The following is a 27,242-nucleotide window of genomic DNA, read 5'->3' as shown; positions in this document are numbered from 1 at the left end:
AAAGTCATCAAGTAATATGCCAACTTGTGCTTGCAGATCCAGGCAGAATGTATTGATCCAAGCTAGTTGTGAGATATAGATATTGCAACAAATATCACAGTTCATCTGCGCGATTTACAACCATAAATGTTTCATAGATACATCGCGACCAATGGTTTGGCTTAGATACAATACATGACCATCATCATCGAAGTTAAAACATCATCATCAAAGAAAACACAGATGGTTTGGCTTAGATACTCCATCACTTTACAGTTACAATACATCATGACCAATGGTTTGACTTAGATACAATACATGACCATCATCATCGAAGTTTACACAGAAGATGCCATCATCATCATCATCATTGAAGAAAACATAGATGTTTTCATCCTCAAAGTATATGTCAGCATTCCACCTGACATGCCATTTAGAATTGATCCAATGGTCAAGCACAACCAAGGCAACAAAGATGTACCAAATGTGGCGTATTTGTTATGAAGTATATCAAAGTAGACAGAACAGATCTATCCTCGGTTATCAGCATCACCCCCCGTCTATCATGCACAAGTAGACAAAACAAAGAAGAACAAAGAAGAAAAAAAAAGAACGACATAAGAAGAAGAAGAACAAAGAATGAACAAAGAAGAAGAACAAAGAAGAAGAAGAAGAAGAAGAGGTACACGTGTGTAAAACCCTAATCTATGTAAAACCCTAATATATATCTCTGTAAAACCCTATTCTATGTAAAACCCTAATCTATGTATTAGAATCATTATACAAGACAATATCCTATAGCGATTTACAAAAATATGACTATGTCGGAGACAACGATTTGTCTTTTGCTACAAATAACAATCCGACTTATTGGTGTGTTTAGTAAAATTAAAATTTTATTTCAACCCAGAGAGATTTACATAATTTGTATACACAACCTTACAAAATTTGTATACAAAATTTGTATATACAGTCTACAAACTCTGTTAGAAGTCTTTGTACATCATATTACTCCTGGGGGGTCGCATCGTTCGTTGCCTTCTAGGTATTCTTGCCGGTTGAGTTTTTTCTCTTCCACAATTAGAAACTCCATCAATTTTTTGCATAGTTCTGTGTGGAATCTAGGTATATCATCCTACAACAAAAAGGTAATGTGACACCAATATATAAATTGAGTCCTCAATAATAGAGGATAATAGAACATGTTTAAGTGTACAACATACAGTGTCAAAATCAGGTTCTCGTCCATTGTATATTGCTTCAATATGCTTCATTACAAATACGCCATAATCGGCGTCATTATTTTGTAAAGGAGCATCGTGTGCTAAGCGAAACATCCACTCGTCAATGTTGACACCCAAAACATCTTTGACCTAAACCCTAAACCTCTAAACCCTAATCCCTACAACATAAAACCCTAAACCCTACAACATAAAACCCTAAACCCTAAACCTTAAAACTCTAATCCCTGCAACATAAAACCCTAAACCCTAAACCCTAAATTCTAAATTCCTAAACCATAAACCCGTAAAACCCAAAATCCTTAAACCTAAAATCTAAACCCCAAACCCCAAAACCCAAAACCTAAACCCTAAAACCCTAAACCCTAAACCCCTAAATCCCTAAACCCTGAACCCCGACAATGATATGTCTTTGTTTGCCTTTCTGAACGATGTCGATTTGTATTTATGAAGTTACATCGATTTGTATTTTTGAAGCTACCTCGATTTATAGTTTACTAAGTCTAAACATCGTGTCAATTTGTTTATTGTTTTTCCTTTTCACCTTTTATGAATCAGTCATTGTGTAAATCACGATACAACATATCATTCACGTAGACAACGCTCGTAAAAGCAAATCGCGATAGGACAATAAACCCTAAACCCTAATCACGTTAGTTTGCCTGTTCCTTAATCATGAATCAAAGCGAAGTGACACCCTCCTGAACTTGTGCGATGTGTCATTCATATATAAAGGAAACATTGTTTCACATACCGTCTGTTTTAAAAACTGCACGCAAATAAATTATATTGCGTATTAATTAAATTAAAAAATATTGTTTTATCTGCCTTTTACAAAAATAGTTAACACGATAGGACATATCAAGTAAATCGCGATAACACGTATCATTACAGTGAAATCGATTTGCAACTAAGTCTCGATTTGTGATTTACTAAGTCTAAATATCATGTCGATTTGTTTATTATTTTTCTTGACATATCGTTCATACTAACAAAGCTCGTAACAGTAAATCACGATAGGATAAATATTGTTATATTATGAAACTTAAATTCTTTTGGTTATAAGTCGATTTGTATTTATCAAGTTAACTAGATTTGTAGTTGTTCAATAAACATCGTGTCAATTTATTTTTTTTCTCTTTTTTGTCTTTTAGCAGCCATTGTGTAAATTATGTCACAACCAAATTGTTAACACAGACAAAACTCCAAAATGTAAATCACGATATGACAAATCGTTACAGTGAAATCGATTTGCAACTGTTACTTAAATCGGTATCAAGTTGTAAATCGATTTGTATTTATAAAGTTACATCGATTTTTACTTTATCTAGTCTAATATAGATCTGTGTAAAACCCTATTCTATGCAAAACCCGACCGGACCCGACCTGACCCATTGTCCAGGTCTCAAACCCTAATCTATTTAACCTATCTTCCTCTTTTCGGCGGCAGCGCAACTTCTTCTTCTTCTTTTTTCTCCTCCGCCTTTTTTCTTTTTCTTCTTCTTTTCCTTCTTCCTTGTATTTTTCTTTCTTCTTTGTTCTTCTGTATTCCTTCTACCTGTGCTTGATAGATGAGGTTTGATGTTGATACCATAGTTGTTTCACATCATGAGGAAAGATCTACATAATCTTTGATGATGATTATAGTGGTTATCTTCTGTAGATATATCGATATATTCATGATACATACTACTATGGCGTATTTATCGTAAAGTATACAAAGCTTACACAGAATATAACGACCATAATCATCCTTAATCTTTGCTGTCATACCGGAGTAAGCACAGATATTCTGCATGATAGACAGAGGGATGTTGATGACCATCTATTTGATCTATTCCTACTGTCGGACCCTCCATTGTTAGCAAACCATACTTCGTAGTTGGAAAAATATATGTCTAATCTTCGATATACTTCATGACAAATATGCTAGTTGTGCGGGCTGCATCTTCTCTGCCTATTGGGATCCATACCTTTATCTATTTTCTGTACTAGCAAGTTGGATTTCATGCGCACCTAGAATGCACTCGAAGCACATAACTATTTGGAAATGGGGGTGATGTTGATGATGATGTTTGTTTTCTTTGATGATGATGATGGTCATATATTGTATCTAAGCCAAACCATTGATCATGATGTATTGTAAATAAATACTCATGTATTTTGTAAATGAATGTGGTTGTAATGTAAATGAATGTGGTTGTAATGGTTGGCCAATATTTGTCGCATGTCATTCCTTGCAATTTGAAGAATTTTTGGTGTTCAAATATAATGGTAATTTGGATTTTGATGTTAAGATATTTGGTAGAAGTGGATGTCAAAAGGCAGCTGCATATCTTTGTAAAAGTGACAGGGTGCATGTGACAGAGAAGGATGCAAAAGTTCTCCAGGATCCACCTAGAGATCCTTCAAGCATCTCTTATATATTAGGAGGAACACATGGGAACAAGTCTATGCATAATCAAGAGGTACAAATGTGCTGGAAAAAAAAACTTGCAAAGAGATAAGGATATCCATTGGTAGATAGATTTGCCTTCTATCGTTCCCAGTGACTAGCAAAGGCCACTCAGTAAACTGAAGGTGCTGATGTTGATGATGATTATGTATGTTTCAAAGCACATCACTATTTGGACGTGGGTTGATGTTGATGATGTATGTTTTCTTTGATAATGATGGTCATGTATTGTATTTAAGACAAACCATTGGTCATGATATATTGTAACTAAATACTCATGTAAATGAATGTGGTTGTAATATATCGTTGAAGTTAACTCGATTTATAGTTTACTAAGTCTAAACATCATGTCGATTTGTTTATTGTTTTTTCTTTCTGCCTTTTATAAATCAGTCATTGTGTAAATCATGATAGGACATATTGTTCACATATACAAAGCTCGTTAAATTAATTCACGATAGGACAATCAGTATCAAGAAAATCGCGATAGCACGTATCGTTACAGTGAAATCGATTTGCAACTAAGTTACGATTTGTAGTTTACTAAGTCTAAACATCGTGTCGATTTGCAACTAGGTCACGAATTATGTTTCTAAGTCGATTTGTATTTATCAAGTTACTTAGATTTTTACTTCACCAATAAACATCGTGTCGATTTATTTTATCTTTCTACTTTTCGCCTTTTATCAGTCACTGTAAATCACGATAAGACAAATCATTGTACATATACTGTATTTGAATCGTTATATCAGATATTGTCCCAGAGCGATTTGTACAATGACGTCTGTATCATTGAAATTAACTCGATTTGTTCTTTACTAAGTGTTAACATTGTGTCAATTTGTTTATTTTTCTTTTCCGCCATTTATGAATCAGTCATTTTGTAAATCGTGATGAAATATATCATTCGCTTAGACAAAGCTCGACTATTTGATGGGTTTTGGTGGGATGGTTGTATAGATCATGATGGAACACCTTTTAAAAAAATAAATTGTGATCGCTTATAGAACTGGTTGCAAGGCAATCAGAATCAAGCAAATCGTGATAGTACATAGTCTTTATACGTACAAATCATTTCAGTCTTTTATCAATGTTTATATAAATCATGATATGAAGACAACTCGTAAAAGTAATTCATAATTTACGCAGTACACAACGCTAAATGCTTCTTTAAATTTTTTTATGAAGGTCGAGCATTACAACGATTTGTTCAGTGGCACTTATATGTTACGCTTATTAAAAAAAGAATTATACATTTATAGCATGTCACTTTACAAAAAAAAGTTATAGAATAACAAAGAATTATAGAATTACAACAAATAAATATCAGGATAAAAAAATCATATAATATTTATTCAGTGGCACTTGACGACTCAGATGGACTATGACATACAAATTGTCTTTTTCTTTTTCTTAGTGGATTCTCTTTCCTCGGTGGCCTCTTGGTTCCCTCGATCTTATTATAAACATTGGTCATCATCTCTACCAGTGTATCATATTGTCTCCCCAAATTCCTCACCTGCTTCTGTAACTCTTTATTCTCCCTCTCCAACATCTCCAACCTTGTGGCAGAGACTACCTTCTTTTTTGTGAGTTGTGTTCACTCCTCATTGTGTACTGCAACTGAGGGAATCATTGTTGTAGTCGGAGGGACATGATGGATGTATTTTCTATGCTCGGAGATGACATGAAGGGGAATAGGAGGGACGCATGGGTTCCCAACATTTCCACGTTGCTTATTCTCAATCTCCAGATTTTGACACATGGGTTCTCAATATTTTTTGAAATAGTTGGGGTCATATTATCGTTCTTTATAATCATACGGCACAAACACCTCATTTGTTTCAGCTATCCAATTGTTCCCTGAAGCGTTCGTGCCAATTCACGTTCCTAGCCCCATCACTTTTCATCTTTCTTCTCAATTCCACAGGCTACTTTTGGGTAGACTATTCTAAGCCAACTTGTAGAAGAACTCGACTACCATGTTGTAACTCAGCTTCATAATTGCTAAACATCCAAATATCGCATCCAGACAGTTTCGTAGCCTCAGCAACAACCTCTTGGTCCTCGTCCTCCCCATCTCCATACGGTCTTCACACAAACTGTACATTTGAGATTATGGTTTAGGTATAAACATAATTATTCATGCTAATGAATACTAAATATTAAAATGATTTATAATAACGAGTGTTAAATATATTACGACGATTGTTACTAATGAGAGCTTTATATTAAAATGATTTACAATAATGAATGTTACATATTACAATGATTTACAATAACAAATGTTAAATCCTAAAACGACAATGCTTTGTACTAACGAAGAAAAAATCCTGCAACGATTATTACTTAAGAAAACTAATGATTACAATGATTTACGATAATGATTTGTACTAAGTAATACAAAATCCTGCAATGATCGTTACTTAAGAATGCTAATAATTACAATGATTTACACTAAGAAAAGTTAAATGCTAAAGCGATAACGATTTGTACTAAGGAATACAAAATCTTGCAAGGATGATTTCTTAAGAATGTTAAACATTAGAACAATTTGTACTAAGAAATACAAAGTCCTGCAATGATCATTACTTAAGAATGCTAACGATTTACACTAATGAAAGTTAAATGCTAAAGCGATAACGATTTGTACTAAGGAATATGAAATCCTGCAATGATCATTACTTAAGAATGTTAAACATTAGAATGATTCTAACAAAGACAAAATCCTGCAGCGATGATTACGTAAGAATGCTTAACATTTCAACGATTTATACTAATGAATGATAAATGCTGAAATGATTATAAACCATTTTAAACCATTTTCCTCATTAATTTCATACCATCTAAAATGAACTTAACATTATCTTGCTTTACATTTATTCTAAGCCACCGGCCGATTTTTGAAAAACCATAAATCGTAGAGCCACACTGAGGATGCAAGGCGACAATATGCTCTCACAACCAGGTTTACAAAATCAATATATTAGTAAGACTATAATCTTCAACGATCATAGTTTAGAACTACAAAATATGTAATAAACAATTACCTGGATAAATGGCCAAAACCTTGTGATGGTTTTTATACCATTACTCACACGATAAAGTTGACTGCATAAGTGTGCAAGCATAGCATCACCCCATGCATAGTTGTCGACTTCATCTAAGTCTTCCAAGAATTGCAGCCACAGGTAACTTATCCTCGAACCAGACAAATCAGAAAATAAAGAAAGAAGCTGCACAACTCTTGGTCAGTTCTTTCAGATGCACATGTAGTGGACCGGTCTTCCCATTTATTAAAGAAAGAATAAACTTTCATCAATGTGGAACTGCTTCCACCAGAAATACATTGCCTTCAGTCCTCCATCGACATTCCTAAAAGGGCCATGCACTTGTCCCTTGCGGTATAGTTTGAATGCCATAATAGGACAACACTTTCTTGGCACTTAAGGCTCGTAATCCGTGCTACATCTTCTAGGCTCATGGTGATCTTAAAAGAATCAAACTGGAATGTGTTCATCTTATTATTTCACTTATTTACCAGGTGGGTCATGGTGTTCCAACATGTTTCAAAAGAATGCTGGTCCAGAAGGTCGTCGAAGTGAATATTTTGCAATCGTTCCTTCTAATATTCACTCAGTTGTCCATACCACGACAGAACTACAAGCCACTTACACCGCCTTCTGAGCTTTTAATCAGGTGCTCTATTTCTCTTGTGACCTCCCTGTAACACAAAATAGCATATTATTCGTATCAAATCAAAATTAGTCATATTTATACTTCTACATGTCGTTGTACACAGTAATCACTATAAATAATAATCGTTGTACACTCGCTATACATAGTAATCGATATCACAGTAATCGCTGTATATAATCATACCTATAATAGTAAATCATTCACAGTAATCGCTATTACAGTAATCGTTATACATAGTAATCGCTATCACATTAAATCGTTTAAAGTAATTGCTATCACAGTAATCGTTATACATAGTAATCGTTATTACAGTAATCACTATACATAGTAATTGCTATCACATTAAATCATTTACAGTAATTGCTATCACAGTAATCGCTATACATAGTAATTGTTGTCACATTAATCGTTATACATAGTAATAACTATCACGGTAAATCATGATAAATAGGATCGATTTATGTACCTTGGTCACACTTTTCTCCTCTTCATTCCCTCCCTCCATCCTCTACTTTTCTTCTTCCTTCCTTCGCTCATTCGGCTTCCTTCTCTGCTTTTCAATTTCTTCCTTCCTTTTCATTTCCTTCTCTTTCATTCTCTTCCTCCTCCTGCTTCTTCCTTTCTCTTTCCTTATCTTCCTCGTCCTCCTTCTCCTTCCTTTGCCTTTCCTTCTCGTCCTCCTTCTCCTTCCTTTCTCTTCCTCATCCTCCTCCTTCCTTTGTCTTTCTTTCTCTTCCTCATCTTCATTCTCCTTTCTTTCCCTTTCCTTCTCTTTCTCGTCCTCCCACTCCTTCTCCTTTCTCCGCATTTCCTTCTCTTTCTCATCCTGATGCTTCTTCATTTGCCTTTCCTCTTTCATCTTCATCATTTGTCTTTCCTTCTCTTACTTCTCCTTATTCTTCTTCAAATGCCTTTCCTTCTCTTCCTCTTCCTCTTCCTCCTCCTCCTTATTCTTTCTTTGTCTTTCTCTCTCCTCCTCCTTCATTTGCCTCTCCTCCTCTTTCTTCCTTTGCCTTTCCCCCTCCCTCTCCTCCTCCTTCATTTGCCTTTGTTTTTCATTATCCTCCTCCTTCTTTCCTTGCCTTTTTTTCTCCTCCTCCTTCTTCATTTGCCTTTTCTTCCTTTGCTTTTCATTCTCCTTCTCCTCCTTCCTTTGCTTTTCCTTCTCTTCGTCATCCTTCTTCTTCTTCATCTTTAGTTCTTCCACATGCTTCATTTGCTCTTCAGCCTCAATATCTGATGGATAATGGTCCACATAATACAATTCCAACGCTTTGTCTCTTTCTTTATTATTCTCAATATTTATTATATTTTGGTATCTTTCATAACACTCATATAGATGGAACTGGCGGATCATTTTAGTAATAGTCATGAAATTGAACGATGAGGGATTTCTTATCTGACGAGCTTTAGCCATTGCTAATCTACACAACACATAAATTTAACTGCATCATTATATGTTATACCCCCCCCCCCCTCCCCCTCAAGTATATAATATTACAAATTATCTCATTTGTTAAACAATCACCATCATTACAAATCATCGCAATATTTGGCTTCATAAGTAAACATCGTTGTAAGATTTAGCAAACTTATGTACAAATCGAGGTAACTTTATAAATACACATCGCTACTGCTTCAAACTTACAAATCATTGTAGAAATCACAACCTTCATAAGTATATATCGTTGTAATGTTTGGGCTTCATACGTAAATATTATTGTACAATTTATCAAATTTAAGTACAAATCATGGTAATTTCATTAAATCGTTACTGCTTCAAACATATAAATCGTTGTTGCTTCATAAGAACAAATCGTGCTAACTGTTTTTTGATGCCCAGAAGGTGGATAGTTATAAATCGATTTGTTTCAACATGAAATTAAGCGTTATTTAGCATGAATAGTACAACCAGTTGTAAGATTTAACATTCAGATTTATAAATCGATTTGTTTGCATAACAAAACGTTACACGAAACTCACCGAAATGATAGAAGTTTTGGTAATCCGACAGTGGAGGATAAACACCTAGAAGGTAGACACAGGCGATGGTGGCAACGATGTTGACACTGCGTAGACGATAGCGAAGGATGCTTCGACGGTAGCAGATGACGACAAAGGGTGCTTCAACGGCAACAAACGACGGCAAAGGGTGCTCCGACGATAGCAAATGACGACAAAGGGTGCTCCAGCGCTAGCAGACGATGGCAAAGGGTATGTCGTCAGAGGGAGCTTCTGTTACAGCAGATAGTGCAAACATTTACTGCTTAGGGCAAAAACGAAACATTTAGACTTTAAAGAGTTAACATCATCCTCCCTTTTCTGCATGGAAGACATTTTTGTTCTTTTTTGGAACCGGCGTTTCACTTTTTTAGACAGAGGATCTTGAACCGTCGTTTCATGGCGAGAATTGTGAAAAATGGTAGTTAAGTCTTTGCAATCGCACTAGACTCCGATGCTAAGTGATGCAGACATACACGAGGATACAAGCCCCACATGCTTATATACATGGCGTTCATTCAGACCCCCAAACAGTGCATCTTCGGGGGAACATATAACCTACTTCACAAGTTTTCAGATATGGATTCCTTCAATTCTAAACCCAAGCCAACTCATTTTAATCCATGCACATACTCGTGTGTGATAAGATGTTTGTATTGATTTACCTTCCAAAATATACGTGTAGCATGGAGCATTCAGCATTAGATCTTATCGATTCAGAACAAAAGGCAACTATACAATAATTTTATTCATATAGAATATTTATCTAAAATATTGTGGTTAGTAATTACTTTGCATTGAATACGTTCCCAAAATAGAGAGGTTAATTTATATCTATTCCTTAGGAAGAGGTCACTAACTTTTAGTGAAAGCAAGAGGTAGAAGTTATTATGAATTAAATAGAGTACCCAGTGTATCACGTCAAACCACTATTATAAGCGCACCATCATTATCATTATGATTAGAAATACAATGATGACATATCTCCTCCATTCAGAACAAAAGGCCACTATACAATAATTTCATTCACTAAATATTTATCCAAAATATATACTTAGGTTAGTAATTACTTTTTATTGAATACATTCCCAAAATATATCTTAATTTATATATATTCCTTCACTAGCTTCCCAAGAAAGCAAGACCTAAAAGTTATTAGTGCATCACATCAAACCACTTCTTTAAGCATACCATTAATTTGATTAGAAATACAGTGACAGGGTACATGGTTCAAAGAAAAAGTAATCACGTGATCTATTCATTAACAACAAAATTGTGAAAGCATGTTTGGACAATAACTGACACATGCATGCACGCTCCACCAACAACTTTAACAACAAGAACAAAGAAGCATCTGCAAATCAAATGCATAATTATCCAATCTTGCCAACCCACTTTTAAGTAAGCACTAATATCATGTAGGGGTGTCAACAGGTTAGGTTTACCCGAACCTTCTCAGACCAAACCATATAGGGTTCGGGTATGGTGACAAATAAGAATACTCATTAACACTCCGGTTCTAATACATAGACCTGGGTATAGTTTGTGAAATTTTATACCAAACCCGAACCTGACTCAAGTTTCTATTAATACCCACAAATTTTCAATGTAAAAATGATAAAAATATTATTTTACTGGGTATGGTTCGGGTATGGTTCATGTAGTTATTATCAAATCCAGGCATGGTTTCTCTTATAGTAGACCCGATTAGACCTGAGTCTAAGCCGGATACCATACACTGAAAATATGGTCCAAGTCTGGTTCCACTTGGTTTCAACCAAACCCAACCCGTTGACACCCTTAATATCATAGATGTGAAACCCACTTGTGTACACACACATGCATTTACACACAGAGTTGGTAACATACCGTGCATCTAAATATAGCAAGAAGCATAAACTATGAGTGGTTCCCTGTGTCACAGGGAGTAGGGACCCATTTAGACCCTATGCTAAGATTCAGCTTCAACAATGACTAGAAACCATCTCAAACTTGGTAAGGGCACATCAACATAGAAATAGTATGGAACAACTTTGTCAATTAACTAGCAAAGCACATTTAAATTTTCTAAGACATTGTGTGTTGGCAGAGCTCGATGTGGTTTCGGTTAGACCCTCAAAGATCTCTACCTCATCAAAATAAAAAACATCCTACAAAGATCTCCACCTCATCAAAATAAAAAACATCCTACAAAGATCTCCACCTCATCGATGTGGCTGCACACAAAATTATAATGATTTCTATGGATAATATCTGCATCTACACACCCACCCACTTGCATTGGTGTGGCGACTACAGGTGCAGCCACAAGTAAAATGCACTTGTGGGCCTACACCTGTAGTCGCCACGCCAATGCATATACACATGCACATGCATGAGTGAAAAAATATTCTTTTTCTTGATAGCAGTACTTTATGCTTGTAACGTCAGAAAGCATTAGCTGACCAACAATGAAAAGTGAACTAATAAGCTTTACACATTTCTTAAATTACTAAAATCTATCTCTATAGAGAAAAAAAAATATATGTGATGTTATTACTAGAATATGCAATTCATTACTTGATATGAACCGTGTACACAACTTCCCTGATTAACAGATCCGGAAGTTCTAATGCAATCAAGATAAGTACCAACATTTTAAATTTTTTCTTGTGATGACAAAAACCATTAGTTGGCCAACAATCAAAAGTCAACTAAGAAGCTTTGCATATTTCTTAAATTACTGAAATCTAACACATAATTCATTACTTGATATGAATCGTGTACACATCTTCCCTAATTAACAGATTCAAAAGTTTTAATGCAATCAAGATATGTGTCAGTATTTTTACATTTTGCTTGTAATGAGAGAAACCATTAGCCTAAAGTAGGTTCTGAGATCAAGAAGTCACTTGAAGCACACCCACGTTTCCGCAATATGCTTGTGTCCAAGTAATTTTTTATTTTTAAATGTGTTTTATTTATATTTTCTTATAAAAATTATTTTTTATATTTTAAAATTTATTTTTTATTCCAGAGTTTTTGCCAAGATAGCGATATTTATGAAAATTTTCAAAATCTCCCGAGTTTTTGCCTGCCTAGATTTTGCCGTTTTTAACTTTTGTCACTATGCCAGTCATACAACGATACCGTTGGGATTTTGAACTTTGCAACGTCCCAACACAAGGTGACATGCACTAGCTGCTCCTACCAGAACGGATCAAATTGAGCTTGCATTGAAAAATGCATCTAACGGCTTTTGCCAAAAGGATTTCCGTTCAAAATAATTTGTATCCCGCACCGATGAAACGTCTAATTAAGTTCCCATTGGAGCAAGCATCTGAAGAATGGTAAAATGCGTTTGGGAAAAAGAATACCAAGATACTCATCAATGGTTCTGCGGGTCCCACCTTCAGTGGTGTTCGTGAGCTTTGTTTGAGTGAAACCCCATTTCTCCTTACTTATTTCTCATGGTTGTGGAACGTCTGTCAAGGAGAATTCAGCTTGCAGTTATTGAGGAGCAAAGTTCTGTTCCCAAGATATCTCACCATACGTACACCCTGCCGCCTCCCTTTTCTTTGCAGGCAGTGTTTCATTTTTTCAGTAAAGCCAATGCAGAATCTATCCTCTCCTTCAAATCCATCTTTAAGGAATTTGAATCAGGAGCACTGGAGCAAGTATGCAAATCAACCCATCTAAATCTTTAATTACCCCACTGAAAACTCCTCAATTTCTTGCACACACACTCCAATCTCTTCTGCAATGGCCCTTAGCATCTCTTCCTATTAGATATCTTGGCCTCTCCCTTTTTCTCAGGTAAACTCAAATCAAGCCTTGGACAAGATATTTTAACTAGTGTTGTTAAAAGGCTCCATGGATGGAAATCCAAGCTGGTGTTGACATTAAGAATGGCTCAGATGATGGATGACATTTGCACCTAATAAAACAAGAGGCACTTTGTCATCCCAAATCAGAAGGTGGTGTTGACATTAAGAATTTGAAGGATATTAACAAGATCTTTCTAGCATATCTTGCCTGTCAAATCCTTAATAGTCTGTCATCTTAGGCTACTTGCATGAGAGCTAAATATCTGACATATAAGAGCCTTTGGTCATGCAGACTTTACCTTCAAGGCTAATGGGCATGGAAAGGTGTATCCACCTGGGCATGGTGTTCTATATCCTCTCTGGTGTTTTAGACTCTGTATTGAAAAGCTTTGGACAGACCCATGACAGCAGTCTACTTTGTTACCACATCTTGATCCCATCTCCAACGGCCAAATCTTTGATCAATTACACTGCTTTGATGAAAAAGCTATGTTGGTTTACAAACAGTACAGATCCTTAAATCCTGCTTCATTAGTTTGTTCAGATCCAACTCAGTTTCAACTTGGATAAGTTTGTATGGAAACAACACAAATTTAGCTATCACTCACCAGCTCATTTGGAGCGAGATTCGCCAACACAATCCTACATGGCCTTTGGCACGCAGACGGCCTAGACTCTTTATTTGTGCTGTAACAATAGGTTAGCCACAAGATTATTTACAGAACCTAGGTGTTCAGTTACCGAATGGTTGCTACTTGTGTAACAAGCAGAGGTATCAGTACAGCATCTTCATTAGTTGCCTGATCGCTATTGCAATCTGGGAAGTTGTCACATGCAAATTACAGAGAACTTCTCATCCATCAGGCCTGTTACATGAAGAATTCCAACTTTGTTTTCTTACCAGATTTCCTCACCAATGGCTTTTTCAGAGTTGGTCTCAAGTTTTCCATATTGTTATTTGGAAAATCTGGTTCATTTGCAAAACTATAGGTCATGATCAAGCACACTACACTTTGATAATCACCATGAATGAGATTGCATGCTCAAAGAATATCATCAAGCTTTTTTGGTAACATCAGATTTTACCTTTGTGGCCACTGCTTGACCACCCACGTAGCTTGGAAACCTCAACTTGCAGGTAGCTTCTGTCAAAATACACTCTAGTATCGGTATTGCTTATGCATTAAGATCGGACTCAGGTCATCACTTGGTAGCCGCTGTTCACCAAATTTCATCAGATCTACTAATTCCTGATATGCAACTGCTACTCCCTGTGTTTTGCTTAGCAAGCATGGATCCCAAGTAGCTCTCCGTTTCTTCAAACAATACAATCTGGATACGCTGGTTGAGAGCCATTCAGGACAAAACTCGGTGACTTCTTTCAACTGGCTCCAGAAGTCTCTACTTGGTAGTTTCATTTATGTATCTAACCCAAACCCCTGTGTTTGTCTTCTACTTTATTGTATTCATCAAGATGAGCACTTAACATAGGCCGATAAACCACCAAACTAAGATGTAGTATCGGAGCTTTGATCCTAACTTTCTTTGATGAATCACCCCCTCCCCCCGAGACACACACACACCAACTACCCTTTATGGAAAAAAAAAGGAACACCAAGAGAGAGAGAGATGGTGCAAACTATTCTTAGTTACTGGACTATGACCCTTTTAATCATACTGGGGATTTTTTCCTGTTTGCTAAAGGTTACTACGTTCACAACGTCATGCTTTGTTTAGAGAAGTAAAAACGCATACATCATGTCTAACCCAAATGAAAACGAAGTCCCTTTGGTTAAGATTCTACAGCGCTTACCTTTTGTCCCTGAGCTTCAAACCCATGTTCACTTAGAGCTCACACGTGCATTGGCACGAATGCACACGCACACAGGTTTGGGTTGGACGCAATCAAATAATGGCACAATCAGAGGATTGTATTAAGGTTAGCAAAGACTCAATGATCTTACAATGATTAAAAACGATCCTGGTGCTGCTAGCACAGTTTGAGAAACACTTCTCTTACTACAACATGCTAATCATACTATTGCATAGAAATCAAGTGTTAAAATTAATGGAGACTTTCACCCCGGCTGCTCACAAACTAAGTTCTTAGCTTATAAATTCTTTGCAGTGGATTAGTCAAGTCCCTGATTTGTGCTGATAAATAGGGCTAACTGACAGAAACAGAAAAGCACGAGTCTGCACAGCAGTTAGGTGGTGCAACAAGGATCATCTTTGAATTGCAACATGCAACAAATCTGATATACAACACCCTACTACATGGCAAAAGAAACTTATCAGATAAATGAAAAGGTTATGATAAAATTAAAAAAGAAAATTAAATCACTAAAGTTAACCAACCAGTTTACAATCTGATTGCATTATCGCTTCAAGAAATGGTGTGAAAGCAACTCTGGCAAGCTCCCAGCAGCAAATTTTTCACAACTAAGAAGTTCTCGAAGCCTATAGTCACATATTATCACCGAGTTTAATGGATCCTGCAAATATAGATCACGAAACAGACTTGCAAGTAAAATTACCACACATTTTGCAAACACCACAGGCCAAAAGCAACTGCAATGAACTCCAGGCAGAGTAGCCCCTATATCACACGGATAATCCATTTTGGCCCCGTATTGTGTCCCCTTATATACTAGTCATATTGAAAACTTGAAAGATTTAGAATTGATAAGCAAGTTAATGAAGTAGACAAGATTGAAAAAAAAAATTACATGTATAAACAACTTATGCATAAGAATGAAGCACAAAAACTTGATACATATTCATCCCATGCAAAGTCTCAAACCCTATGTGACCTGGTACAGGTACAGGTGTGGGTGCGGGTGTGGGTGTGGGTGCGGGTACGGAGGGTACAACACGGCAATTCCAAAAAATGTGGGTAGGGAGACACGGCTATATATATATATATATATTAAATATCACATAAATACAAAATAACTTCAAAGATAATTTAACAAGCAACTAAACTAGTAACATGCTAACAACTTTTATTCAAAGAATCAAAATTTAAGTAAAAACTGAGAAGCAACAAGCTACAACTAACCGATTAACAATTGAAGAAACAAGTTATAACAAGCTAATAACAATTTTAGATAATGATAATACCTAACAATTAGCACTTAGCAAACAGAAATATAAAAAAGCATTCATAAACATAGTATCAACTAGAATTAACAAGTTTTGCCACGTCTTTCTAGGTGGTTATGTTGTTGTGAGCTTGTTAGAGGGACATAACAAACAATCTGGACTGCAAACTTTTGTTTTCTTTTTTATTTTGTTACTGAGTTGCTAATCTCATATTTCACTGTTCCAAATCCTTGAAAATTATGGGCAGAAATTGCTTCTCTTAAGGGCATATGATCATGTTAGAAATTTATGTTGCCATTGTTTGTCAGGTGAATTATTTAACATAAGTTTCTGTTTGATTAATGGTGGGTCATCTTTGCTACTGTTTGTAGAAGTTGATTATTGTTCCGTTCTTCTAAACTTGTCTCAGGAAGCCCAGTTTCTATCCATTTTTATTTTCTTCAAAGAGTCTATCCGTAAGTCCTGCATTCTATCTGATCTCATCATTCTTCTTTGCCCCAGTGTTATTTCAATGACGTCCAATTCCCTCGATGTTGTCTTTCCCAGAGATCATATCTTCTATCAGATAAGAGATGGATCCCCGGATCATCGGGTTATCCAGACTCATTCCTTCTTCCCCCGGTGGTATTATTCTTGGTTCGCCACATTCTCGCATATGTTTCCAGACCACTTGGATGACTGTGGATTGGAGATGACATCGACAGTGGGCAAGCGAACCATCAACAGAAGTCTGATTCAGGCTATGGCAGAGCGGTGGAATCCACGTACCTGCACATTTTGGTTTCCATGAGGAGAAATGACTCTACTGATGGACGAATTCAATGACATTATGGGATTGCCCGAGCCAGCTGGTCAGCCAGATGATCCTGTCAAGCAGGAATTTCTGATCAACGTCAAGGGAGTAGATGTTCGAGAAGCATTAGCCATTGCAACAGAGAGCAGATCTTGACCTCTCACTGAGATCAACGGAAGTCAGTTTATTGACTTATTTGGGCTCTATTGCAAGTACAGAGCTTACGAGAAAGTTAACACCTTGTCTCAAGCAGCGAAAGACAGAATCCAGCATGTCATGGTCCTATACACAGTGGGATTAACATTCTTTCAGGACGGTCAGAATTTCATCGATGTCAGAGTCGCCCAACTCTTTCGAAGATGGGGAAGCAAGCAGACCCGTCAACTTTCAGTTTTCATGGCAGCTTTAGCTTTTCTCTACCGAGGCTTAGCTCGTTTCGCCATTGGAGAGACCATTCTGGTGGAAGGATACATGTATGCCTTGCAGTCTTGGTTCCTGCAACATGTGCCATCAAAGGCCAGTTCCTTCAGGTTTAACAGTAAGAAGCCGAAGTCTGCCATTCAGTATCGAGCTGTGATCGAGAGTCTGCATCAGGAGAAGATCCTTTGGGATTACTTTGACAGGCGAGAGTCAGCTCCTCGTTACACTCATGCTCGTAGCAAGCGCTACAGATTGCTTGGTCCCTTCTTCTGTGTCGACTATCAGCCAGAGAGGTGTCTCAAACAGTTCTCGCAATGGCAAGTTTGTGTCAACACTCGCTTCTCGGCGGGCCACATGCCAGAATTCGATCTGCAGTCGGATCAGTGGTCTGGGGCATACCATGTGGCCAAATACACTTGGGATTCCTTCATCTCTCTGTCTGTATTTCCTGGACCGAATGTGTCTACTGAATATCAAGAGTGGTGGCAAAATGATAAAACCATTTCAAAATCCCCATGTTCAACAAAAAAGAAAACCAATTTTTTCTCACAAAATAGCATACTTTTAGTATAAAAAATTAACAGGAATTATCTATTTACCGCAGGTGAGCCGAGAATGTTGCAGTCGAAGACAAAGAGACGAAGAGAAGGGGGAAACGAGACAGAGAGAGAGAGGGTGGAATAAGAGGGGGGGGGGGGGGGGGGGGAACAAGATGGTGAAGAGAGAGAGAGTTAGACAGAGAGGAAAACAAAGAGGGGGGCAGCATTTATGGCGGAGAGGAGTAAGGCGAGAGAGATAACGGGAAGACGAGAGAGAGAGGGGAATCGATAGAGGAGGAAGACAAGAGAGAGGGAGAAGACAAAGGTGTGAAGACGAGAGAGTGAGTGAGGGAGAATGGAGGAAGACGAGATAGAGGGGGGAAGACGAGAGAGAATGGTGGAAGACGAGAGAGTGAGCGAGAAAGAGAATGGGGGAAGACGATAGAGAGGGAGAAGACAGAGAGGGGGGGGGACATTTTTGTTTTGTCGTGTTTTTGTTTCGGGTCTGAAATAAACCCGGCCCGAATCGGAGCAGTGCAGGACCCATCCCACGGTGTACCTGCACTGCGTCAGGTACCCATACCCATGTTGACACGGGTACGGCAGCCCGATAGCCGTGTCACGGTTACTTAGCTCAAGCCAGAAAAGACATGCAGAAAAGGTTCTCATATAGGAATAAGTATTCCATGTCTGCTAATTGATGGCTTAGTTCAAAGCCTCCCCTTGGCAATCATAGAATCAGTCGGACTCATGCCTCAATTGATATAATAAAAGGTTGGATTGTATTTCTTACTTTTAAGGTAGATGGTATCAAGTTGCCATTACAAGAGCTAGTAATCTTTAAAAAATAACAGAGCTTTTCTCTATGATGTCTTATTATAGCAATAATCTTCTAGCAGCAAGATGTTCCACCTCTGTTTAGGCATCATCCACAAATGATGGGTAGCTTAAACCACTGCTCTTAAATTCATGAGTTTCCTCTATGTCTGAAGCTGAATCTACTTTTTCATTGCTGGCCTCTGGTTGGCTCCACAAAACTTTTCTAAAATATGGATGCAACCGCATTCTTCTCTCACAAAAAGTTAAAAAAGGTAGCCATTACACTGCATGAAAATTAATGTAGCCAAAGAATGTCCCAGTTTCAAGGCATAAGCAACTTTAAGACTACTCATATTAATGGTGGATATCTTGCAAAGGAGCTATTGTTGATGTGGAATTTGATGGGCTTACTGTATTCAGTTCTTACCTGCTATATTTCTCTTTAATCAATATAGCATCATTGTGTGCAAAAGGCATTCAACAGTAAGTGGAAGCAACACCAACAGCATTGAGCTCCATTTTTTATTTGAAGCAAGACGGGAGAAACATTTGCACCACAAGGAGGAATACTTAACAAAGATTATACAAATAAAGCTGTGACATCTCCAACATGACTTCTACAGTTCACAGTCAATTGAATGCTGCATGCTTCGCATTTCATACTTCTTACACCTATTCTAATTCCTCATCTACCATTATGTTTACATACACTGCTCAAATTATATCTTGTATTGTTTGATAGATCTTAAACCAATTTCAGCTATCATTCCATCATTCACAAATCATATGGACTCAGCCAAAGAGCACATAATATCTGTTGCATCTGTCCAGTCAACTTCATCTTGTATCTCTCTCGCAACAACACTCAATGCCCAATGGCACGAGAATACAATCTCCAGGCATGCTTAAATACCATTCAAACTAAACAGGTGAGATCTGCCTGGTTCATTTGGTGGTTTTCACACATAGGGAAGTGTAAATTTGTGTTTAAATATGTTGACTGAAAATTGCAAAAGGTAACAGCAAAATCACATATTGCAGGAACTAGAATATTAGTTTTTTCACATTGGAATAACTCAATCAGAGATATGTTTCTCAATAAACTAACCACGACAAAAACATCCTTGGGGTTCAATAACTTAATAACATAAGCATCTATAACTTTTTCACCAGATAGTATAGGTCTATCAATAGTATGTATTGAGACGTGATGGTTGGATCCATGACTGGGTCCAGATCAGATCCAGATCCATTTTTTGAGTTTGGATCCTGGATGAGATATGTTTGTATTTTGGGTTCTCATAGGTAGTTTTTTTTTCCTTCTTTATTGCCCCTGATTGTTATGTATTTTTCTGTGTTATGCTGGGGTTCTTATGTTGGTTGGATCCATGACTGGGTCCAGATCAGATCCAGATCCATTTTTTGAGTTTGGATCCTGGATGAGATATGTTTGTATTTTGGGTTCTCATAGGTAGTTTTTTTTCCTTCTTTATTGCCCCTGATTGTTATGTATTTTTCTGTGTTATGCTGGGGTTCTTATGTACTTTGACATATTAAAAGGTTAAACAGGAGTTGCCACACATTCCCACATTGGGAAATGTGCAGCAACAGCGGCATCCCTATTCTTTCTCCTCTTGTGCAGCTGCTCTGAAATACAAAAGATACCAAAGTCTTTGTGTTTGTCTTTATCCTTTTTCCTCCTTTTCTTTTTCTCGATTTTTTCTGTGTCCTTTTCGTATTCCTCTTATTTTATTGGGTTGATATGTCTATTTCTCATCTTGTAAAGGTTTCCCAATAAGTTAAACAGGTTTCTCTTCTTGTCCTTTTGAGTCAATACCTCCATTTTTCATCTCATAAACAGTTCCCCTGGTCTCAAATTTCCCCTGGTTTTTCTTAGTCTCATTATATGTGAATATTGCTAGTTTGGATATTCACATATATGTCTCTTTATTTCTGTTACTTTGGGTTTATCAGATCTAGTTGAATCTGAGATTCCTTTTCCTTTAATCAGATCTGATAAATCTGATATTTCTTTTCCTTCACACATCACTTACATTATTTATTAATGTGAAGGTTGTTCATCACATTAAAAGAAGGTGAACCTGAAGAGATCAAGGTCTGGTGATATTCACATAGGGCTGATTCACGATATTAAAGTAGACAGCAGCAAAAAAGTGGTCTAAAAAAAAAAAAGAAAAAAAAAAACTGCAGCTGTTTCTTGATATCAATTATAGCTTATGTGTTTAATTCCTGATGTGGTGATGTGTGATTGCTATTTGTGCACCTCTCTGTTCATTATTCCTTGATTCAGCATTACAAATCTGATTTGAAAGGTTCGGCCTACTCAAAATAGAGGGGTACCGCCTCCTACTAAAATCCCAGTTTCTGCAACAGTTGCATTCTCATTCTTCTATGCAAGAAGACTTCGATAGAAGAAAGTTCGGATCAGGAAAAGTATGCCTAGACAGTTCCTTCACTTGCAACAGAATGAAGAGGACTTTGTATCATTTCAAATCCCTATTCCTATCGAAGAGAAGGAAAGAGAAAATTGAAATCTTCCTACTCGAACAATAAGTCCTATTGTTGATAATGATCATTTCTTATAGTAATTCGACCTATTACTCTGGATACCCCCATTGGTTTACTAGGAAGAGAGGAATTACTAAGGTAGAACAACCCAGTCACTATTCGGAGTTTAATCATAGAACACCAAAAGCTGTGGTATCTAGTGGACCTGAGATAGGTCACGTTCCTCACAGCATAAGATTGAAAGATAGGTCACGTTCCTCACAGCATAAGATTGAAAGATCCAAACCTTCCTCTTTGAAGTAAAAATGGACATGGCCAAAACAACTCAGATATGACCATTACTATTCTCCTTGATTATTGCTTTCCTAATCTTGTGCCATGAATCCTAGTCTCAATTCATCTCATCCGAATTTGTCATGCCTTACTTGGTTTCCAAGAAACTTAGTAATACCAACTTCTTGACCTAGAAAAGGCAGATTATTTTTTTTTATAAGGAGTTGAGATCGATCAAGGCATCTTGATGGGTCTGTTGTGGTCCAGCCATAGTATATTGTGTAGCAAGATAAAGATGAGAAAGGGCTTGTCAAATCGTCCAATCATATAATCACCTGGAGTTCGTTAATTGGATGAAGAGGGATCCGGTGTTCATGGCTTATATAACTTCCACACTGTCACAGGAGGTTTTCATCAGTATACCTGAAGGTTGCACAGCTATGCAATTGTGGACAAAGCTAGTTCAAACTTATTTTGAGGTTTCTGATTCTAGGGCCATGTACTTGAAGAGAGAGTTTCAGAAATCTGAAGGACACAATATGAGCATGATGGAGCATATCAATAAGATCAAAAACATAGTTTATCAGCTTGCTCTCATGGGGCATGAGATTCCAAACAAAGACAAGGTGCAGAAAACCCTTAACAAGTTAGCACTAGAATACCATGTACTTTCTACCACCTTATAGTGCTTCCCAATTCTTCCCTCTTTTAAAGAACTTGGATCCAAATTATTGCAGTATGAGATGTCTCTTAACAACCTATCTAGAAATGTGAATAAGAACTCTAGTGATGTTAAAATATGTTATATATATATCATAGTCACATGTATCATTAAAGGTAATTTCTCGGCAAGGGTATTTCTCGGAGAGATTTTCAAAAGCTGATAAATCTCGGGAGTTTAAAAAATTGAAAAATATAAATAACAACAAAAAAACGTAAAAAAATAGGAAATGCAAACTTAAAATTAAAAAAAAACTCAAAAATATCATGATATTATCGCGATATTTTTTATTTGCCGATATTTTGAAAATATCACAATATATTCCCGATATTATCGGCAAGCATGAAATTGCCGATAATATCGTGATATATTCAAAATATCGGCGATATCGGTGACAGTGATATATATGTTTGTTTTTCTCTCTTTTGTAATAAGTAATACCCTCCAGGGGTATTTTGTAATTCTATAAATATGTAATAGGTACTGCCCATTGGGGGCAGATTTGCCTTTTTATTATATTCTTATTTTGTTATTTAAAATAGGATTGAGGCTTTTTAGTCAAAGCCCTTATAGTCGTTGAGAGCTGCCCAACAGCTATATGGGGCTCCCTTGGCCCCTTTTGAAATGTGTATAAAAAGGGACCTCTTGTCCTTATTTTCTTTAATGCTTTCCTACACATTCTAAGTTTCTAACTCAATAAAGATTTATTATTTTTATGTTTTGTTTCTTTTGTGTATGCCCATTGGTGGTTTTTGCGATCTTATGCATTTGCCATTGATTGGCTTGTGTATAGTCACTTTGTGGGCTTGTGCACTCCCTTTTGATTATTGTATGCCCTTGGTAGCTCTTTTGTATTTCTCTTGTTTTTTATTACATGGTATTAGAGCTTGTTTCTTGGTTAATCATAAAAACATGATTGATCTCTTTTGAATGTCTTTATGTTTTCTTGTTTTTTCAAAATTTATTGTGTTTTTATCCTTATCTTGGACTTAGTTGAACTCATACTGGTGTTGTTTTTTCAATCTTGTTAAATAGTTTAAAATGATTTGAAATATCTTTTTAAATTTTGTATAATGGTTTTATGTATTATTCACACATGTGATCTATAGTTATGAGATCTTGCTTAACTTGTATTTCTTTGACATGCTCTTATGTGAAACTTAGATACTTTATGTATTTGAAAAATATTAAGATTATATGTGGTTGGCTCTTAGTGATCATGAGTATCTTGTTATTTTAGTAAATTTGGGTTTGTATACATGATTTTGCCTTATTGATATATGATCTTTGTGCACTTGAGATTGTCTTATATTTTACGTACACATTATAAGTTTGTTTATTCGTGCACAAGGTTTTGAGCACATTTTCTTCATGCATGACTTGTTCCTTTTGGGAATTATGCACTCATCCTTGTGGATCTTATATTGAACTCTTCTTTGAGTTTTATGAATGCATTTTAATGTGTTTTTTAAAGATTATTAAAATATTTATTTTATGCTCTCTTGTTGGCCCTTGTGATTGTTGTGTCCATTTGTGGCTTGTGTTTTTGCCCCTTGAGAGGTGTTCATGACCTAAGTAGTTTAGTGAGTACACTTATCACTCTTGTATGATTTGTATCCTACATGCTTAGTGTATCGTAATTTTAAAGGTTTTGTGAAGACTCTCTTTAGAGACCTTTGTGGCATTTGTGCCTTGTGATTGTGCTATTTCTAGGACTCATGGCTCTTTAGTGAACATTATCTTACATGCTTTTTACATCGGGTTGCCTCACATGAGGATTTAAGTATTATGCTTTTAGAATACTTGATATTAATAAAATATTAATTTGTTATATTGTGTGTGCCCTTAGTGGTCCTATGTGCTTGTCCACTTTGGATTCTTTGGTGGACATTTGCTTGTATCTTGTCATATGATTGCATTTAGATTTTTTAATCATATTTGAGAATTCAAACTCTTGATTTGAAACATTTGTTTTCAAATTGATTCTTGTTTCCTTCATCCTTGGAAAGGGATTTTCAAGGTTTTTTATTGCCTCCTTGTTTTGTCTTAGTCCATCACTTTCTTATTCGATGCATCTATTATTTTTGTTCGGCCTTTTCGAATTGAGTTGTGTGCACCTCAGTGTTGCGGAGCCAGAGATGTTTGTTGGGGTAAGTTATGTGCACCTCGTTTCTTTACCTCAGTTTAGATCACGGTTGCCAGTCGAGGAAGCGGGAAGCGATACGGGAAGCTGGAGCGGGAAGCGAGGCACTTTCAAAATTTTAGGAAGCAAGAAGCGTGGGACTACTTAGAAGCGAGTCACGAACCGTCTTGAAAGCGACCTAGGAAGCGAGGGGGAAGTGAAAAAATAAAAAATTAAAAATAAAATGAAAAAAGAGGGAAGTGAGGGGAAAGCGTGGGGGAAATAAAAGGGAAACGCGCTTCCCATAAAAGGGAAGCATGCTTCCCAAAAAAAGGGGATGCTTCCCCCACACGTTTCGAAAGTGCGACGTTTCGCGCTTCCGTAGCGCGTATCGGGGAAGCGCGCTTCCCCTACTGTAGGGGCGCTTCCGGTAACTCTGGTTTAGATTGACGATTTATGAGTGCAATTTTGGAACTTGTTTTGGATCTGATAGACGATCGTTTAATCTTTGGTTCTATGAGTGAGTTGTATCACTCAGTTGTTTATATGGCCCTTTTCGAATTGAGTTGTGGCTTTGACAGACAATTGTTTACTCCTTGGTTCAAATATGATTCCCCTCACATGAACTGAACCAAATATTCTGATCATTCTTCATTTTATTATGGAAAATTAGACAGCTGATCATCATGATATCTTGAAAATACAGTTTCTCATGAATAATAATGTTGGAAGAGTTCCAAGTGGGTGCCAAGATCAATATCAGTGTCAAACATAATCTACATATTGTTTGTTAGTATAGTGTGTTATCAATGAGATTTTTCCATTTTCATGAAAACATGATTTTTTTTATGGTTATTGAAAATCTTACTAATTTATAGTAATAACCCTTCATAGATATCTCCTGTATATGCTAGCCTTTCCATCAACTCGGGATTGTCCATCCTACCAGAATTCATGAATTTATATACTAGTTGCCAAGGTTACTTCAGGTATCACATAGTAAAAAGAAACCGCAGGGATGGAGCACCAAGAACTTGTCCAAGCCTATGGATTGCACAAAGAAAAAAAAAAAGCAACAATCCCATTGTCGATCTCCACCTCTTACAAATCCAAATGAACCAAAGACCTAAATTGATTAAACGTGATTCTGGTGGTTCAGCCCCTATTCCAATTGGATAGAAAAAGACTAAGCAATGTGTCACGGTCACACAAGATAATAGAGCATGGCCCTCATATAGACGTGCAGAATAGGGTGACTATTCAACCATGTAGGGACACGATTCTTGTTTTGTTTAGTAAGGTACATTGGACCCCAAAATGTTGTCGATCCCCTGTTTCTTGGTAGAAAAATCTTGATGCAATTGGATTCCAATCCCACCCAATTCCATGAATCGAAAAACACACCAAGGAAAGCAGTGAGCAGGACCGACCTGACCTAGGTGATAATCTCATGATGACACGCGTCCTTGTTAACAGAAGTAGCAATCATGGAATAAATTTGAGAAAAAAGTTATAAAGAATAGCAAAAAAAAGCAGGGTAATGCAGGTTAGATTGTTAGGTTATTCTGAAACACAAGCACCCGCCCGTACGAATACATGCAGTCCCAAAATTAAGAGCATTTCGCCAAGAAGATTCCATTTCTTCCATACCCCGCCCAACCAATGAAGACTGGAAAACAAGTAATTCGTTTCAACAGCAATCATCCAAAAGGACGGAGGAAAGAGAGAAAAGCCAACAGAGAAAGCAGTACACCCCTGCAATCCCCAAAACTCACATAGGAAATGGTTCTAAAGGATGCACATTCCTCCAATCTAAAAAATCCTAACCCTAACTGACAGCCGGACGTGCAAAATTCGCATATTTAATGTCCAAGAAAAAAGAGATACGAATGAAAAAGAAAAGTACAGCGAGCAACAAAGGAAGAAAAGAGAGGGGGCGAATAGACGTGAAACGAAAGTGAAAAGAGGGGGACAGAAGATGAAGAAGAAAATAAGAAGAATAAGAAAAAAAACCTGTCTTTGGGCATCTCTGTGACGACGGAACCCTAGGGGATGTCGGCCTTGACGGGACAAACGAAATTCAACTTGGGATCGAAGGCGGGAATGTCGACAAGATCGTCGCAGTTCCGCGGGAACGGCAGGATGTCGACACCAGCGTGGGCGTGGGCATGGTGAAGGTGGTGGAACTGGTGTTGGGGATGGGGCTGGTAGGGGATGGGGATGCGCTTGGAGTGGACAATGAGGTCGATGTAGTCGCGGATGAATGCCCGCTTGTGGGAGAGGTCGACCCCCAATTTGTGCTCGATCTGATACCGGATGTCGCCGGAGGTGGTGACGGCGAAGTCGGCCTGCTGGAGCAGCGTCTCCAGCCCCGACAATATCTCCTCGTCGCTCACCATCATCGCCACTCGCTAGTCGCTCCCACACCATGCAACGCAACAAGCTGGACTCTAATTTGAAGAGCAATCCATGACCCGACTCATTGGCTCAATGGGCAAATGCTTAGCAGCTTGGTCCAGCCTTTTCTACAGGTATCGAAAAGAGGAAAACCTACCACAAAAATAGAACGAACCAAGTTGAAATCAGGTTCACTGGTGGTCTGAAATAGAGTGGAGCCTTGGACTTAAAAAAAAATTGTTAGAAATCTGATAACGACAAATCAATTTTTTTTTCAGAAAGGCAATTCAATATTTTTTCGTTATCATATCCTTAGCTTATCATTTCATGCATTTTTATGTTT

At 37.2% G+C, this 27,242-nt stretch overlaps 2 protein-coding genes across 2 annotated transcripts; one reads left to right on the top strand and one right to left on the bottom strand.

Moving 5' to 3' along the window:
- Positions 1-297: 297 nt before the first annotated feature.
- On the top strand, positions 298-21,768 carry LOC149818692 (Alpha-L RNA-binding motif/Ribosomal protein S4 family protein). Its single transcript, XM_089986277.1, is given in 5 exon segments — positions 298-470; positions 21,191-21,399; positions 21,402-21,456; positions 21,458-21,600; positions 21,635-21,768. Coding segments are annotated over 5 exon segments (714 nt in total).
- LOC149818691 (uncharacterized) lies at positions 15,165-26,940 on the bottom strand. Its single transcript, XM_089986463.1, has 3 exons — positions 26,516-26,940; positions 15,540-15,676; positions 15,165-15,451 (listed from the first exon to the last, which is right to left on the bottom strand). Exon 1 carries the CDS (start codon positions 26,902-26,904, stop codon positions 26,548-26,550), a length of 357 nt encoding a protein of 118 aa, XP_089842589.1. The 5' UTR covers positions 26,905-26,940; the 3' UTR covers positions 15,165-15,451; positions 15,540-15,676; positions 26,516-26,547.
- Positions 26,941-27,242: the final 302 nt, after the last annotated feature.

Source organism: Nuphar pumila, chromosome 13 (assembly GCF_984573655.1).
Source record: "Nuphar pumila chromosome 13, dmNupPumi1.hap1.1, whole genome shotgun sequence".
Classification (NCBI taxonomy): domain Eukaryota; kingdom Viridiplantae; phylum Streptophyta; class Magnoliopsida; order Nymphaeales; family Nymphaeaceae; genus Nuphar; species Nuphar pumila.
The sequence above is the reverse complement of the archived record's forward strand: the minus strand, read 5'-3'. Positions and strand labels throughout refer to the sequence as shown.

Coding starts and splice junctions, on each gene's coding strand:
- LOC149818691 (XM_089986463.1), bottom strand. CDS start 26,904: ATGATGGTGAGCGACGAGGAGATATTGTCGGGGCTGGAGACGCTGCTC.